Raw genomic sequence first — 14481 nt, 5'->3', positions numbered from 1 at the left:
AGTAACAGAATTCTTAAAATTGAGTTAAGCAACACGTCTTTGGTGAACAGTGAGTGGCCCACAGGGCCTGCTTACTGACACATCTTTGAGCAAATATAGCTTCACCTTTTGATGAATATACCAAATCATTTTGTGCCCAACATTTTTATACCACAGGACTATGTACATTAACTGAATTCCTTACATATCCCAAATAACACAATGTACAGGCACCTCTTCAGCTTTTCATCAATTTATCTGTTAGATCATAACAATGCAAATATGTATCATGACCAGTGGTGTATGTCAGTCAATACTATTGTTTCTTGGAGCCCCAAAATCAAGAAAAGAGGGTGGGAGGGAGTAGGAGCGGACACTCATTTGAACATTGTGCATCAAACCTACAAAAGAAATTGGGTCACAAAAAAAATGAGTACTTTTATATATTAGTAGTTTAACAGCTTGAAGAATTTTACTGGATTCACATGCCATTGATATTGTTAAGGTTTTCAGGTAGAGAGAAATTGCCAGAGAAAGATCATGGGGCGTGAAGCACACCCCATTTAGATTTTGCCCCAACTACCACTACAAATTCTCTGTCATGTGGTTGCCAGATCACCAGGACCTGTTGACCATATAAGCTGGTCAGGTATATAATTCGGAACCAGTTACCCTGTGCCTAGTAACGATGTTCCTGGAGACCTTCAATTTGGGCACCTAGGACTACCAACAAGAGCAATGGAGATATTGAAATAAGCCAGGAGACCAAACACAAGGAAGTCCTGCACTACGAAGTGCAGCAGATTCATACACTGGTGTAACATAAAGCTGCTTAGAAAGCACTCCCCACAGGACACTACAGTAGTCAGATACATCACACAACTACTATATAGGGATCTCCAAAGAGTAACTCATGAGTTACTGGTAGTTCTTGAGCTATCCATAAGTAGCTCTCCTGTGTGTAGCCCAGCCTACAAAAACTGAAAAGTTTATATTTAAAACAAACATGTAAACTTGTCTGATGTGGTCAGTATTAAAATTCTAATAATATTCATAGATCTGGATGATTTTAATCAACGTAAGTAGCTTTTACTACTAAAAAGGGTGGAGACTCCTGTGAAATTATAAGGTACACTTGGCTGCCATAGTGGCGTACATGAGGGACGTATTAAGGAGAGGTTTTTTCATTGCACAAGTCATCAAACGAGTCCTAGAGGGAGCAAAGAGAATAGTTCCCCTAAGGTAAGCTCTAATGCATGTGGAACCTGAACCTGGTGCCGATACAACTCATAAAAGCATCTTTTGAACCCATGCATAATGTGGGACCCAATCATCTAACTCTAAAGACAGCCTTCCTGATTTCTATCACATCTCTAAGGTAAGTTACTGAGCTGCTGGGCTTTACAACAAAACAGCGTTACCTGTGAATACACAAGGACACAGGCACAGGACACAGTTTATCCCAAATGTGTTATCACACTTTCATGTTAACCAAGGCATATACTTGCTTGAGTTTTTCCATCAGCCAAAGACACAAGCAAAGAGGCTTCTGGATATATCACATGTTAGAAGGGCAATTATATACTATTTACAAAATCAAAAAACAAACAGCAAGGGGAACCAGTTTTTTACTTCCGTCGCACGAACAGGCAAAAGTTCCACAGTCACTAAAGGAACTATTGCAAGATTGACAGTTCAGACATTCCAACATGTTACAAAATAGCAGACATGACAATAAGACAAAAGCTAAGGGCACACTCAACAAAGAAGAAAGGAGCAATGCTCGTCTTCCCTGCTTGCCTTCCTCTCTAATGTAGCCTTAAATTACATCTGCATGATGCCACATAGTCTTCTTCTGTGCATGAAGCAATACCATATAGACTTTCAAGCCAACAAGGAGGCTCAAGGTGAGACAAAATGTATTAAAACATGTTTGCAAGTACACACTTTAGTAATCCTTGTGCCCCAAGGGAAAATTATACTGCTACAATATCAATGCACAGGAAGTGAATCAAGAAAAGATTCACACTGCAAACAAAAATGGTAACTTATCTGTAGATGAGGTTTTGCAGCTTGAAGAATTTTCTGGATTCACATGTGACCCTCACAACTCCCCAAATAAGGTGATTTACAAAGGAGGAAAGTTAAGTTAAGTATAGGAAGTGAAACCCATACATAAATGGGAAAGGAAAATATAATCTGAAGAGTGTGGGCACGTTAAGGGGTTTTTGGAGTGCACATTTAACATCATTAAAAGAGGGACAAGGGGCCAAATGATGACAACTTGGCAACACCCATAAAACGAAGGGGAAAAGGAATAAAGAAGCCAATTCCGGACCCATACACTAGATGGTGGAAGAAAATATTGACTAGTTTGATGCTAAAACTCTCAAACGTGTTATAAATCTTTGACTGCTGGAACATTCAGATTGGTCTCAAAAGAAATAGAGTTCAAGTACTGAACATACAATTTGAAAGACACACTTGAACATAAAAACATTATTTACGCTGAAAACTCTTTCGCTATCCTGAACCCGAGGGTCTGCCTCCTATGGTGTCTTTATGTCTTGACCCGTTGGGCTCTTTCAGCTTCTGTCTACCTTTGATTACTGAAGCTTCCATCATTAAGGCTGATTTTCCATGCTTCCGAGTCCAAAGAGTTCGGCTAGGCTGAGGTGCACCCTTGGTGTGCTACTTGGCATTTCATGGTTGTAGGACGTTGACTCTGTATGCACTATTTCAAAGTAAGGAATAGTATGCACAGAGTCCAAGGGTTCCCCTAAGAGGTAAGATAGTGGCAAAAAGAGATAATACTAATGCTCTATTTTGTGGTAGTGTGGTCGAGCAGTAGGCTTATCAAAGGAGTAGTGTTAAGCATTTGTTGTACATACACAAGAAATAAATGAGGAACACACACTCAGAGACAATTCCAGGCCAATAGGTTTTTGTATAGAAAAATATATTTTCTTAGTTTATTTTAAGAACCACAGGTTCAAATTTTACATGTAATATTTTGAATGAAAGGTATTGCAGGTAAGTACTTTAGGAACTTTGAATAATCACAATAGCATATATACTTTTCAAATAAAACACATATAGCTATTTTAAAATTATACAGTGCAATTTTCACAGTTCCTAGGGGAGGTAAGTAATTGCTAGTTCTTGCAGGTAAGTAAACCACCTACGGGGTTCAATTTTGGGTCCAAGGTAGCCCACCATTGGGGGTTTAGAGCAACCCCAAAGTTACCACACCAGCAGCTCAGGGCCGGTCAGGTGCAGAGTTCAAAGTGGTGCCCAAAACGCATAGGCTTCAAGGGAGAAGGGGGTGCCCCGGTTCCAGTCTGCCAGCAGGTAAGTACCCTCGTCTTCGGAGGGCAGACAAGGGGGGTTTTGTAGGGCACCGGGGGGGACACAAGTTAGCACAGAAATACACCCTCAGCAGCACGGGGGCGGCCGGGTGCAGCGTGCAAACACACGTCGGGTTTTCAATTGGAATCAATGGGAGACCAAGGGGTCTCTTCAGCGATGCAGGCAGGCAAGGGGGGGCTCCTCGGGGTAGCTACCACCTGGGCAAGGGAGAGGACATCCTGGGGGTCACTCCTGCACTGGAGTTCCGATCTTTCAGGTCCTGGGGGCTGCGGGTGCAGAGTCTTTTCCAGGCGTCGGGATCTGGGAGTCAGGCAGTCGCAGTCAGGGGGAGCCTCGGGATTCCCTCTGCAGGCGTCGCTGTGGGGCCTCAGGGGGGGCAACTCTGGCTACTCACGGTCTCATAGTCGCCGGGGAGTCCTCCCTGAAGTGTTTGTTCTCCACAAGTCGAGCCGGGGGCGTCGGGTGCAGAGTTGCAAGTCTCACGCTTCTGGCGGGAAACGCAGTTGTCTTGAAGTTGCTTCTTTGGAAACAAAGTTGCAGTCTTTGGTGAACACGGCCACTGTTCTCGGGAGTTTCTTGGTCCTTCTAGAGCAGGGCAGTCCTCTGAGGATTCAGAGGTCGCTGGTCCTGGGGAAAGCGTCGCTGGAGCAGTTTCTTCAGAAGGGGGGGAGACAGGCCGGTAGAGCTGGGGCCAAAGCAGTTGGTGTCTCCGTCTTCTCTGCAGGGTTTTTCAGCTCAGCAGTCCTCTTCTTCTTAGGTTGCAGGAATCTGAGTTCCTAGGTTCTGGGGAGCCCCTAAATACTGAATGTAGGGGTGTGTTTAGGTCTGGGAGGGCAGTAGCCAATGGCTACTGTCCTTGAGGGTGGCTACACCCTCTTTGTGCCTCCTCCCTGAGGGGAGGGGAGCACATCCCTAATCCTATTGGGGGAATCCTCAATCTGCAAGATGGAGGATTTCTAAAAGACAGAGTCACCTCAGCTCAGGACACCTTAGGGGCTGTCCTGCCTGGCCAGTGACTCCTCCTTGTTTTTCTCATTATCTCTCCTGGACTTGCCGCCAAAAGTGGGGGCTGTGTCCAGGGGGCAGGCATCTCCACTAGCTGGAGTGCCCTGGGGCATTGTAACACGAAGCCTGAGCCTTTGAGGCTCAATGCTAGGTGTTACAGTTCCTGCAGGGGGGAGATGTGAAGCACCTCCACCCAGAGAAGGCTTTTGTTTCTGCCCCCAGAGAGCACAAAGGCCCTCACCACATGGGGTCAAAAACTCATCTCTCAGCAGCAGGCTGGCACAGACCAGTCAGTCCTGCACTGAACAATTGGGTAAAATACAGGGGGCATCTCTAAGATGCACTCTGTGTGCATTTTTTTATAAATCCAACACTGGCATCAGTGTGGGTTTATTATTCTGAGAAGTTTGATACTAAACTTCCCAGTATTCAGTGTAGCCATTATGGAGCTGTGGAGTTCGTTTTTGACAGACTCCCAGACCATATATTCTTATGGCTACCCTGCACTTACAATGTCTATGGTCTTGCTTAGACACTGTAGGGGCATAGTGCTCATGCATCTATGCCCTCACCTGTGGTATAGTGCACCCTGCCTTAGGGCTGTAAGGCCTGCTAGAGGGGTGACCCACCTAGGCAGTTTGAGGTTGGCATGGCACCCTGAGGGGAGTGCCATGTCGACTTAGTCATTTTCTCCCCACCAGCACACACAAGCTGGCAAGCAGTGTGTCTGTGCTGAGTGAGGGGTCCCTAGGGTGGCATAAGATATGCTGCAGCCCTTAGAGACCTTCCCTGGCATCAGGGCCCTTGGTACCAGGGGTACCAGTTACAAGGGACTTACCTGGGTGCCAGGGTTGTGCCAATTGTGGAGACAATGGTACATTTTAGGTGAAAGAACACTGGTGCTGGGGCCTGGTTAGCAGGGTTCCAGCACACTTCTCAGTCAAGTCAGCATCAGTATCAGGCAAAAAGTGGGGGGTAACTGCAACAGGGAGCAATTTCTTTACAATGGTGCCTCTGTCCTATGGTATGCCTTTTTGCATTCATTATTCCTCTGACTTAACAATTTCTTCAGCATCAGGGCCTTCACCTGACACCATCTTGGTTTCTTTATGGTTTTTGTTGTCACTTATCAAACCCAGATCCTTGAGCCACCTTGCTTGTGCTAGGATTGCACCCATGACATAGAGTCCACCTCTGCTTCTCTCTCTAGCCTCAATGGTATTTGACTGTAAATGTACATGTGATGCAGCCCTCTGACGTGTGATCCTATAGGAGGCAAAGGTTGCACAAGTCATTTGTGGAGGCAGTTGGGGCAAAATCTATATGGGGTGTGCTTTATACCTGCTGCTCCTTCTTCAACCAATGTAGTTTATTTCTTCCTTCATTTAAACCTCAGCCACCTTCGGTATCCCTAACTGCTTCCGTGCTCATCCTTCAATGTTTGTCTGTCAAACGATTAAACAACCTCTGACCTTCAGTGCTTTATTGGATCTTTCAACAAAAATTGTTTGATCCTCAGCTGTGCTTAAAGAGTCAATGGAGGAAAAAAATAGAATCTAAAAGTTGTGATGCCATGGTGTTTCGGGAATGTACATCTCAAATCATTTTAGGAGGGACAAGAGGCTAAATGGTCCAAAACTCAACAATATACACAACAATAAAAAACAGAAAAAGGGCTAAGGGAACCAACTTCAGCCCCAACCACTATACAATGTACAGTATGTGAATCCAGAAAGGATACACACTGCAAAATGTGTTGGAGTGTACTGAGCAATAAAACTGGTGATGAAATATATTTTAAATATAGTTTACACTTGATGATGTAGCAAATAAGTTGATGCAAAAACAAGGAGGTGCTTTCTCAAAGCACTGTTGGTATAAATGTAACACCCAGGATAGAAATGTATACTGAGTGCACCTACTTTCTATGCTAGTCCTGCTCGACAGCAGTCACCAAAACATGATAGACCAAGTTTAATTTCTGAAAACATTTATGGGGAATATAGGAAGCTGGCTATCTATGTAGCGTACCAGTATAAGGGAACACTAGGCAATTCGTCCACATGACCTTTATTGTTTTACAAGGGTTAATATTAATAATCCCAAATGCTCTTTTTTGGTAGTGTAGGCAAGCAGTTTATGCCTATCAGGGTAGTGCTAAGCATCTGTTGAATACATAGAGTCAATAAATGAGACACAGCCTTTAAAAAAACTTGAGACCAATGTTAAAAAAGTATTACATTCTCTTTACAGAATGTTTTAACACCAGAAAAACTTCAAGGAAGTTAAGTACTCTTGCAGTGTATCAATTTTTGCAAGTAAGTAACAAGTTCACTCAAACGTTTACATGGTAAACACTTTCTTTTGGATAGAGTACAGTTACTCCACAAGGATCTTAGCAGACAGCTCCTGGGGGTCCCCAGTAGGTAGTAGGGTGCAAGAGGAACAAGGTCACTAAAAACACCAGCAATACATTTGTACCTTCCCTGGGGCTTCTGGGCGCAGTACTGCTGTTCAAGTCGGATGTCTTGTGTACTGCACAGTTGGCAACGAAGGGGCCACCTGGAAAAAGTCTGCAAAGGAGGACTTGAGGTCAAGTCTGGGAGCTCCCAATGAAGGGCTCACGTCTGTGGGGGTCCTGGGAGTAAGGGAACATTGTTGTTTGTCGTGGACCTGGGCTGTGGAGTTTGGATGCAGCGAGTTTTGGTGGTCGGGTTCTCCTGTATCAAGGCACCCACAGTTCTTGGGTGGCTTTGTAACAAGGGGAGAAAACAGGGCAGCTGGACCACTCTTGATGATGTCCTCTGTGTTGCTGACAACCCTCGCCAGCTGGTCCTCAGTTTCGGTGTTGGAGTTTGGATTGGACTGCAAACAAGTGTTGGTTGCTGCAAGGGGTTCGATACTCCGGGTATCGGTGCAGAACGGCTCTGGTGGGTCTCCGTTTCTTCTAACTGGGTGGGGAGATGGATCCAACCTCCTTGAGCATGGTGACCTCCTACTGGGTGGCTGATGTGTCAGTGGACTCAGTGGTCACCAGAACTGTGAGCTGGACATTGTGGTTGATGTCTGCAGCATGCAGTGAAGTTGCTGCTCCAATCCCAGGGGGATGCTGATGTGAAGTGAAGGTGAAGTGCTGGAGCCCCTCTGAGGCTTCTGGAGGATGCACAGATGCTGGATGAGTTGGGTTGTCATGTTTGTTGGGACAATAGCAGGTAAGCAAGCAGTATTTCATACCAAAAGTCGAACAGTAGTCTGCTGTTCTCATTTCTTCAGCTCTTCTTGGTCCTTCTTCTTCTTGGGTCAAACAGATCTGTTCTTCTTCCAGTATCAGGGAGCCACATAAATACTCAATTTAGTGGTGCTTAGGGGAGTGTAGAGTAGTAGCCAATGGGGTGAATACATCTCCTATATGACCACTCCTTGTACCAGTCAATGAGACTTATACCAGTCGGCCAGCACACTAGAGGACCAGAAGGTTTCAAGGGGCACCTGTAATGTGCCCTCTGGGTGCATGTCCTAATAAATCCAAGACTGGCATCAAACACCAAACACCATAGGTTTCAATGAAGCCATTAGGTAGATGGGTAACTCGTAATGACCAGTGCCCAGTATATACCATAGGATGGCCTCCCTGTTCACTAGCCATATCTAGAAATACAACTAGACATCATAGGGGCATATCTGCTTATGCAGACATGCCCTCACATGTATTATAATCCACCCTGCCTTAGGGTTCTTAAGGCCTGCTGTAGGGATGCCGTGCATTTAATGCATGCAGTGGCTTTGCCATGGAACACAATGAGTGTGTATGTCATGTTTTTGCTTGCGGCTTGCACCATGTCATGCAGTCTGCAAAGGCAAGCTGTGTGCAAATCGTATGGTGGTCTCTTAGTGTGGCACAATATATGCTACAGCCTGTAGGGTCCCTCTTTAGTGCCCATGACCTAGGTACCAAGGGTACCATTTACTAAGGGCTTACAGGGGTCCTAAAGTCCTGCCAATCATTTTACAACTACGTAGGTTGCTATTAGGGGGAAGAACACTGTCATTGGAGCCTGTTTAGCAGACCTCAGGGCACTGTCAGAGTCGAATACCAGTATCTAGCATTTCAAATGGGGGCAAAAAGTGGGGGGACATATGCAAAGAAGTCCAGTTTTCTACAGTGAAACCGTCTCATGCCAAATTTCCTCCATACAGGCACAAGTCAATACACGGTTTAAATGAGGCTTTTGAGTGAAGAAGTGATGAAAATGGAAGGTCCATAAGGCTTGAATTGAGCCACTATGCTGGAGCCTTCCTCCATTGGGACAAATAAAAAGATATATGGCTTACATGTTTCTAAGGGTGATATAATCACATTGCTTTTGTAACAGGAGATCATGACACAAAACAGGAAAGATGTCCTGAAAGATCTACCAGAACATTGCTCAAGCAGATAGGCAGGTCATGGACTGAGAAATGGTTCCTTGTTGACAAAATCTCCAGCTGTCGGGCCTGACCATGAAAGCACGGAATAAAGGAAACATACAGTTGTTTCTTTGCAGTCTGAGACGGGCAGGGGAAAACATTCGAACCACCTACTACAAATTAGGAATGGAAACTCTTTTAAATTACAGCCAAAGATTGAAATCAATATCTGACGTGGCATAGAGGGGCACACTGAAGCTGCACTTGGGAAGCATGCTAAGTGTTACAAAGATACTGCCTGACCTGACATCTTTGGTGTGCTATTCCCCAAATATTTTGCTTCCCCCTACCCCCTTCTGTTTTGCAGAATTAATTTTTGTTGGCTTTAGGACTGTGTGCACTTTACCACTGCTAACCAGTGCCAGGGTTATAGTGCCTTATACTTCAAACATGGTAAAATTGGCTTACACTTCAATGGCACACTTTGATTCACTTTTTTTTTTTTTAGGAACATTTTATTGCTTTTCTTTACCAAACAAAAACAACAATCGGCTTGTTCCATCCACAATCAGAAACAAATTGATCCAGCTCAACAACAAGTCCCAAGGACCAGTTCTGTGTCTAGTTCCCCAAGATCTTGTAAATATTGGATCGAAGATTAGTTAACCCATCAGCCCATAGCAGTCCCACTATTTCTTCCTTAACTTTTGGAACTTCTTGGGGCACCCTCTCACTTTTATATGGTTTCCTTGAGTTTACCACATCAATCCATGCCCCTCCTCCACTCCTCTAGGGAAGGCATTGTGCAGGATGTCCACTGTCAGGCTATATCCCTTTTAGCAAGCAATGTGCCCAAGCCAACCAATGATCTATCTGTCCTAATTCTGCCCATGTCCTTCACAATACAATAGCAGATTGATCCAGGGTTGTAGTTCAATGGGATACACTATGACTGCAGAAGGAAACTCCATAAGAGCAACTCAATGGGTTTGTATTACAGGGCAATTCCATACTACATAAAAGAAATCCCCCACTGGGTCTTGGCACCAATAACATGCTGATGAGATACGATGCCCACCTGTCATGAACACAAAGGTGTCATATACATTTGATGCAGGTACTTGAACTGCCCCAAATGGAGTCTAGGAGACATTGCCAAGGTCCGAGGTACCTTACAAGCGTTCCTCTAGTCAGCTTCATCTAACTCTCCAACCCAGCTTTCCCACATCTCCTTCAAAGCATCCACTGTTGTGGGGAAGTGCACTACCAGCGACCGATAAATCTGAGACACACACCCTTTACCTAGGTAACCCATAAGGAGCTTACATTCTGAAGGGTTATATTCACCAAGTACATCTTGATAAGGTGAGAGGGCATGGCAGAGCTGCTGATTCCGGAAGAATTGGGAGGATGAAACATGTTAAATTCAGTCATAAGGTTATGAAAGGACTTCATATGGCCCCCCTTCCAAACATCACAAAGTTTTTAGATCCCTTCATTGTCCGAAGCCTAGGAATCCCCCTGGGGTAGCTACTTTGGCCAGCCATGTACCCTCAAAAACGGAGTCTCTAGAGTAAGTTTGCGATTTCACCCTGTCCATTGGAGTGCAGCCCTCCACATTCGAAACACCACCTCTGTAATCTCTGGGAGCTGGGAGAGGACAGGGGCACCATAAAGATAGAGGAAGCTAATTACTTTGCCATGACCCTGTAAAGCAAGTTTGCCCTTGTAAGCTTGATCATCTCACCCTCCATTCAGCCAGTCATTAATAGGGAGAAGCCCAGTAATATAGCCTCACATCCGCCATAGCCAGCCTCCCGTCGTAAGTTGCACGAATACACTTCCCTGTGGCTACCATTAGAGGGCCGCCTGTTGATAAACTTAAGTCCCATTGCCTGCCTGGTATCAAATCACACCTGTTCCAAAACATACAATTGTTTCGGGAGAACCATCACTGTAAAAAGCTCAAATCTGCCCATAACGTAAAGAGGGAGGATAGCCCAGCGTTTCATGTCATTGGGAACCTTACACATACTTAATTCACTTTTAAATCCCTAGTAAAGGGTACTACCACTACCCAGGGACTGTAAATTAAATGCTCCTAGTAGGCCCTCAGTTTTCATTGTGCCACCCACTAAAGTAGCCTTCCAAAACATGTCTCAAGCCTGCTACAGCAGCCTGCACTGCAGTTTTAAACTGCCATATCAAACTGGCAAAATAAACCTTTTGCCAGGCTTAAACCTTCCATTTTAATACTTATAAGTCACCCCTAAGGTATTCCCTACAGGCTTAGAGATCAAGGTGCATTTTATTTGAAAAGTAGGACATGTGTACTTAACTTTTATATGCCCTTGTAGTGAAACTTGTTTTTACACTGTTGGGTTAAAGGAGAATTCTCATGGTGCTACCCTGCACTGGGTTAGCTTATTACGTTTAATAAGTGCTAAATTTGGATTAGGAGCAGATACAAACATGATGTTTACACTCAAATTGTAATTTAAAAGCCTCTAATGATAAAGTTGGATTTTTAGTCACAATTCTGAAAATGTCACTTTTAGAAATTTGTCATTTTCTTGTCCCAACCATTTGTTTCTTCTGCCTCTGTCCTGGGTTACGTGACTGTGTATGGTTCTGCTGTTGGGGTTGGTGTGTTGCTTCTAGACAGTAATGCAAAGAGGGCTTGGGTGTGGTCAGGACAGGCCATCCTTCCAGGATTGTACCCAGCCCCACTTACACTTCAAAAGGCTTTGTCTCCTGCACACCCAGTGGTACCCGACAACGGGTCTGCCTGGCTTTTTGTCACCCATAGACAGTTTGAAGCATTGACAGGGGAAGAACCTTCCATAATAATAATAATAACAATAACAACAATAATAATAATCTACCAAATACTCCAACTAGTACTACTTCTTCTACCACTACTACTAATAATAAGAAAAATAAGAATAAGATTAACAGAAATAATAGAAATCCAATAACTTTTCTTTAAATGCTCTGCTTTTCCTTGCACTTTTGAATTTTATTACTTTATTTGACTGAAAGCCCAAATGGTTTGCACGCTTTACAAATATCTAATTTCATTAGTAACATTCCACCATTATTAGGCATGAGAAATGAGTCTATAACATGAAAACCGAGCCATGTCCTATGAAGGCAATACTTTCAATGATGTGGTTGTGCAAAGAAATACATTTGTACACCTGTGACTCACCTAAAAATAAATAAACATACATACATTTTGATTATGTGCTGATGAAACACAAAACAAAGCCAGCAGGTTGTTAATGCAGCCAACTGGGGCTATACATCTGTCTATCTTTTATTTTTGTAAAAAAAATATTATATAATAGTGCCAGTGAAGGTCCATGGTAACATAACAGATAAACGAATGCCAATTTCAGTAGCAACCTACATCTAACCACATGAAAACAAGAATGTCTTGCACGTGAAGCCTAATATTTCACTTCTTAACTAGTTTCCCTGTGCGACTATTTAAGTCTACTTCCAAATGTTCAATGAAAAGTTGCTACAGTCAGTTAGGTTCTAACTAGAATTTGGCACATAAAGTAACAACTTAGCTGGTCAACCACACAACACGCCATTTTCGAGCAACATTCATTCATACATACCTATTGTCTATACATAATGACGGTCGCCGTTTGGCCTATAGCACATACAATAGCTCATTTAAAGAAAGCAACATACAGTTTATCCACGTTACAAGCCACTACTTATATGTACAACAGATACTCCAGCCACACAGATGGCTTTTGCTCAAAGAGCTTTCCTAGCACATTGAATTGTACACAATGTAAGTTCTTTATCAAATTAGAAGTGTATCCGCAGGAAGATCGTGTAGATCCTGTGCAAGAATTCTAAGGCAATAGTCGTTGTTCAACAGGGCTCGGCGCTACCGTTGCAGCAGTCTGTTAATACTTCCGGTAGTCATTAGCCTTCTGATGCATCCAGGTATAGCAGGACATTCATGGTCTACAATTTGTTGCCTCAAACGTTTAAATGGAATTGTTTGTTACTTTGTTGCAGGGTAGCACCATAAGAATTCTTCTTTAGACCAACACTTGTTTACTTTATTGTCATTTTCCACTGGTCCATACCCATTCTGAAGCTTGTCCCTTCTGCAGAATGTCTAAGCACTGTAAAAGCCTTTCTTCAGTGGGTTAGCATTTCATTTTTAGAATAGGAACACAACAAAAAAACACATCTTACACAAAATGTCCCAAAGAAATTGAGGGTAGCAGCGATGATGGTTTTAACACTGAAAATGCAGTTAGCAATTAGGTTTCTGTCAATGCACATGTCGATCTTACGAAGAATTACCAGAGTGATTTCCTGATCAGCAACAATTTAGAATTAGAGAAGCAGGTCTGTAAAGCATTAAAAAGTCCCTGAAAGTTTTTTTTTGGGCTGGATAAAGCAGCATGTCACGCACAAATGGCATACCTGACCGGTAAATTGACCTTTCCAATTGTCTTAAAGCATCCAAATTCTTATGAAAACAATTGACATTTTACAATGTTTTTTCATATTTGGAGTACATGAATGCTCTCAAAGTCGGTTTGTGGCTGGGATGTAGGAGGCGAGTATGAAGAGAAATGCTGAAGTAACAATATTCCAGTTATCACAAACATGTCTAGCTATCTGAATGGGCAAACAGGTGAGCATAAACAGAGGTCACAGATCTTCTTGATTCAGTTTTCTCTTTAGGTAGCTCTGTTTACACCCTTATGAAGGTAGGTGGATAGTCTCAGTACACCTTATATCCAATATACATAGCAGAAACTCATCTGTTTCTTATGTCGAAGATACTCTCTGTGTAAGTGGTCAGAACAGAATTTCAGGATTACACCTTGATGAAGATAGATTTTCTCAGCCTTAAACATCGCACCATTTCCAAAGGGTATTATGGCCAAAGGGAGTCATACCTCTGTATAAACTGAACAGATCTGCAGACATCCTCTACAAATATGAAGCTGTGAATAAAACCGTGTGTTGTCTCTCCCGGCGAGCATGCAATGTTCTTTCACCAGCTTTTTGCAAACACAGTCAAGTAAGGCCGGAGCATGCCCATCTTTCCCTTGCCTCTTTCACCAGGGAGTCACTGTTTTGTGCTGAGCTGAGATGGCCTTGGTCCACATGGATCCATTCAATTGTACTTGCTATCATTAAAAAAAAATCTTTTACTAATAACATCAGCAGAAATATACTTCCTCCTTCTCTCGCGTGTGTAGCGGCGAGGTTGAAGTAGTATTATTTGGTGTGGTGAGTGTCCTGCAACTTCAGACTTTTGTATCGTATATGAAATCCTTTCTTGCTGATTGTGTCGTCGGTGTGAAAATGAAGTAACACAACATCGCCTGCTGATGAGATTTCCCCTGGTGGCTAAAATGAAACAAACAACACTGTTATAGCAAGAAAACACTTCTTTTTGGTAGTTTGAAAAAAAAGTTTATACTTTATTTTTGCGAACATGCCTTTTGCTTAACCGTAATACTTTGTGAATCATAATTAATTTCCTTAACTCCTCGGTTAGTCATTCATGTATTTCCTATCATGTGAACTGAATCACAACACGAAATAATCTGCTGTCTTGGGTATGAATTTCAAAATTCTAAATCCCGAAACAATAAATTAACCAGCAGTCTATGCAGTGCTTAATTTGGGCCGGTGGATGGAGGTGGGAGAACTGGCACATATTTTTCT

The 14481-nt window shown here is 43.2% G+C and overlaps 1 protein-coding gene across 1 annotated transcript in view; it reads right to left on the bottom strand.

Annotated features, from left to right (window-relative positions):
• Positions 1 to 9269: 9269 nt before the first annotated feature.
• Positions 9270 to 14481, bottom strand: part of TLL1 (tolloid like 1) — a 519202-nt gene continuing 513990 nt past the window's right edge. The window contains exon 21 of the mRNA XM_069243956.1: positions 9270 to 14160. Coding sequence (XP_069100057.1) covers positions 14029 to 14160 — 132 coding nt within the window. The 3' untranslated portion in view covers positions 9270 to 14028. The remainder of the gene's footprint in view (positions 14161 to 14481) is intronic.

This window comes from Pleurodeles waltl, chromosome 1_2 (genome assembly GCF_031143425.1).
Source record: "Pleurodeles waltl isolate 20211129_DDA chromosome 1_2, aPleWal1.hap1.20221129, whole genome shotgun sequence".
Taxonomy (NCBI): Eukaryota; Metazoa; Chordata; class Amphibia; order Caudata; family Salamandridae; genus Pleurodeles; species Pleurodeles waltl.
The sequence above is the reverse complement of the archived record's forward strand: the minus strand, read 5'-3'. Positions and strand labels throughout refer to the sequence as shown.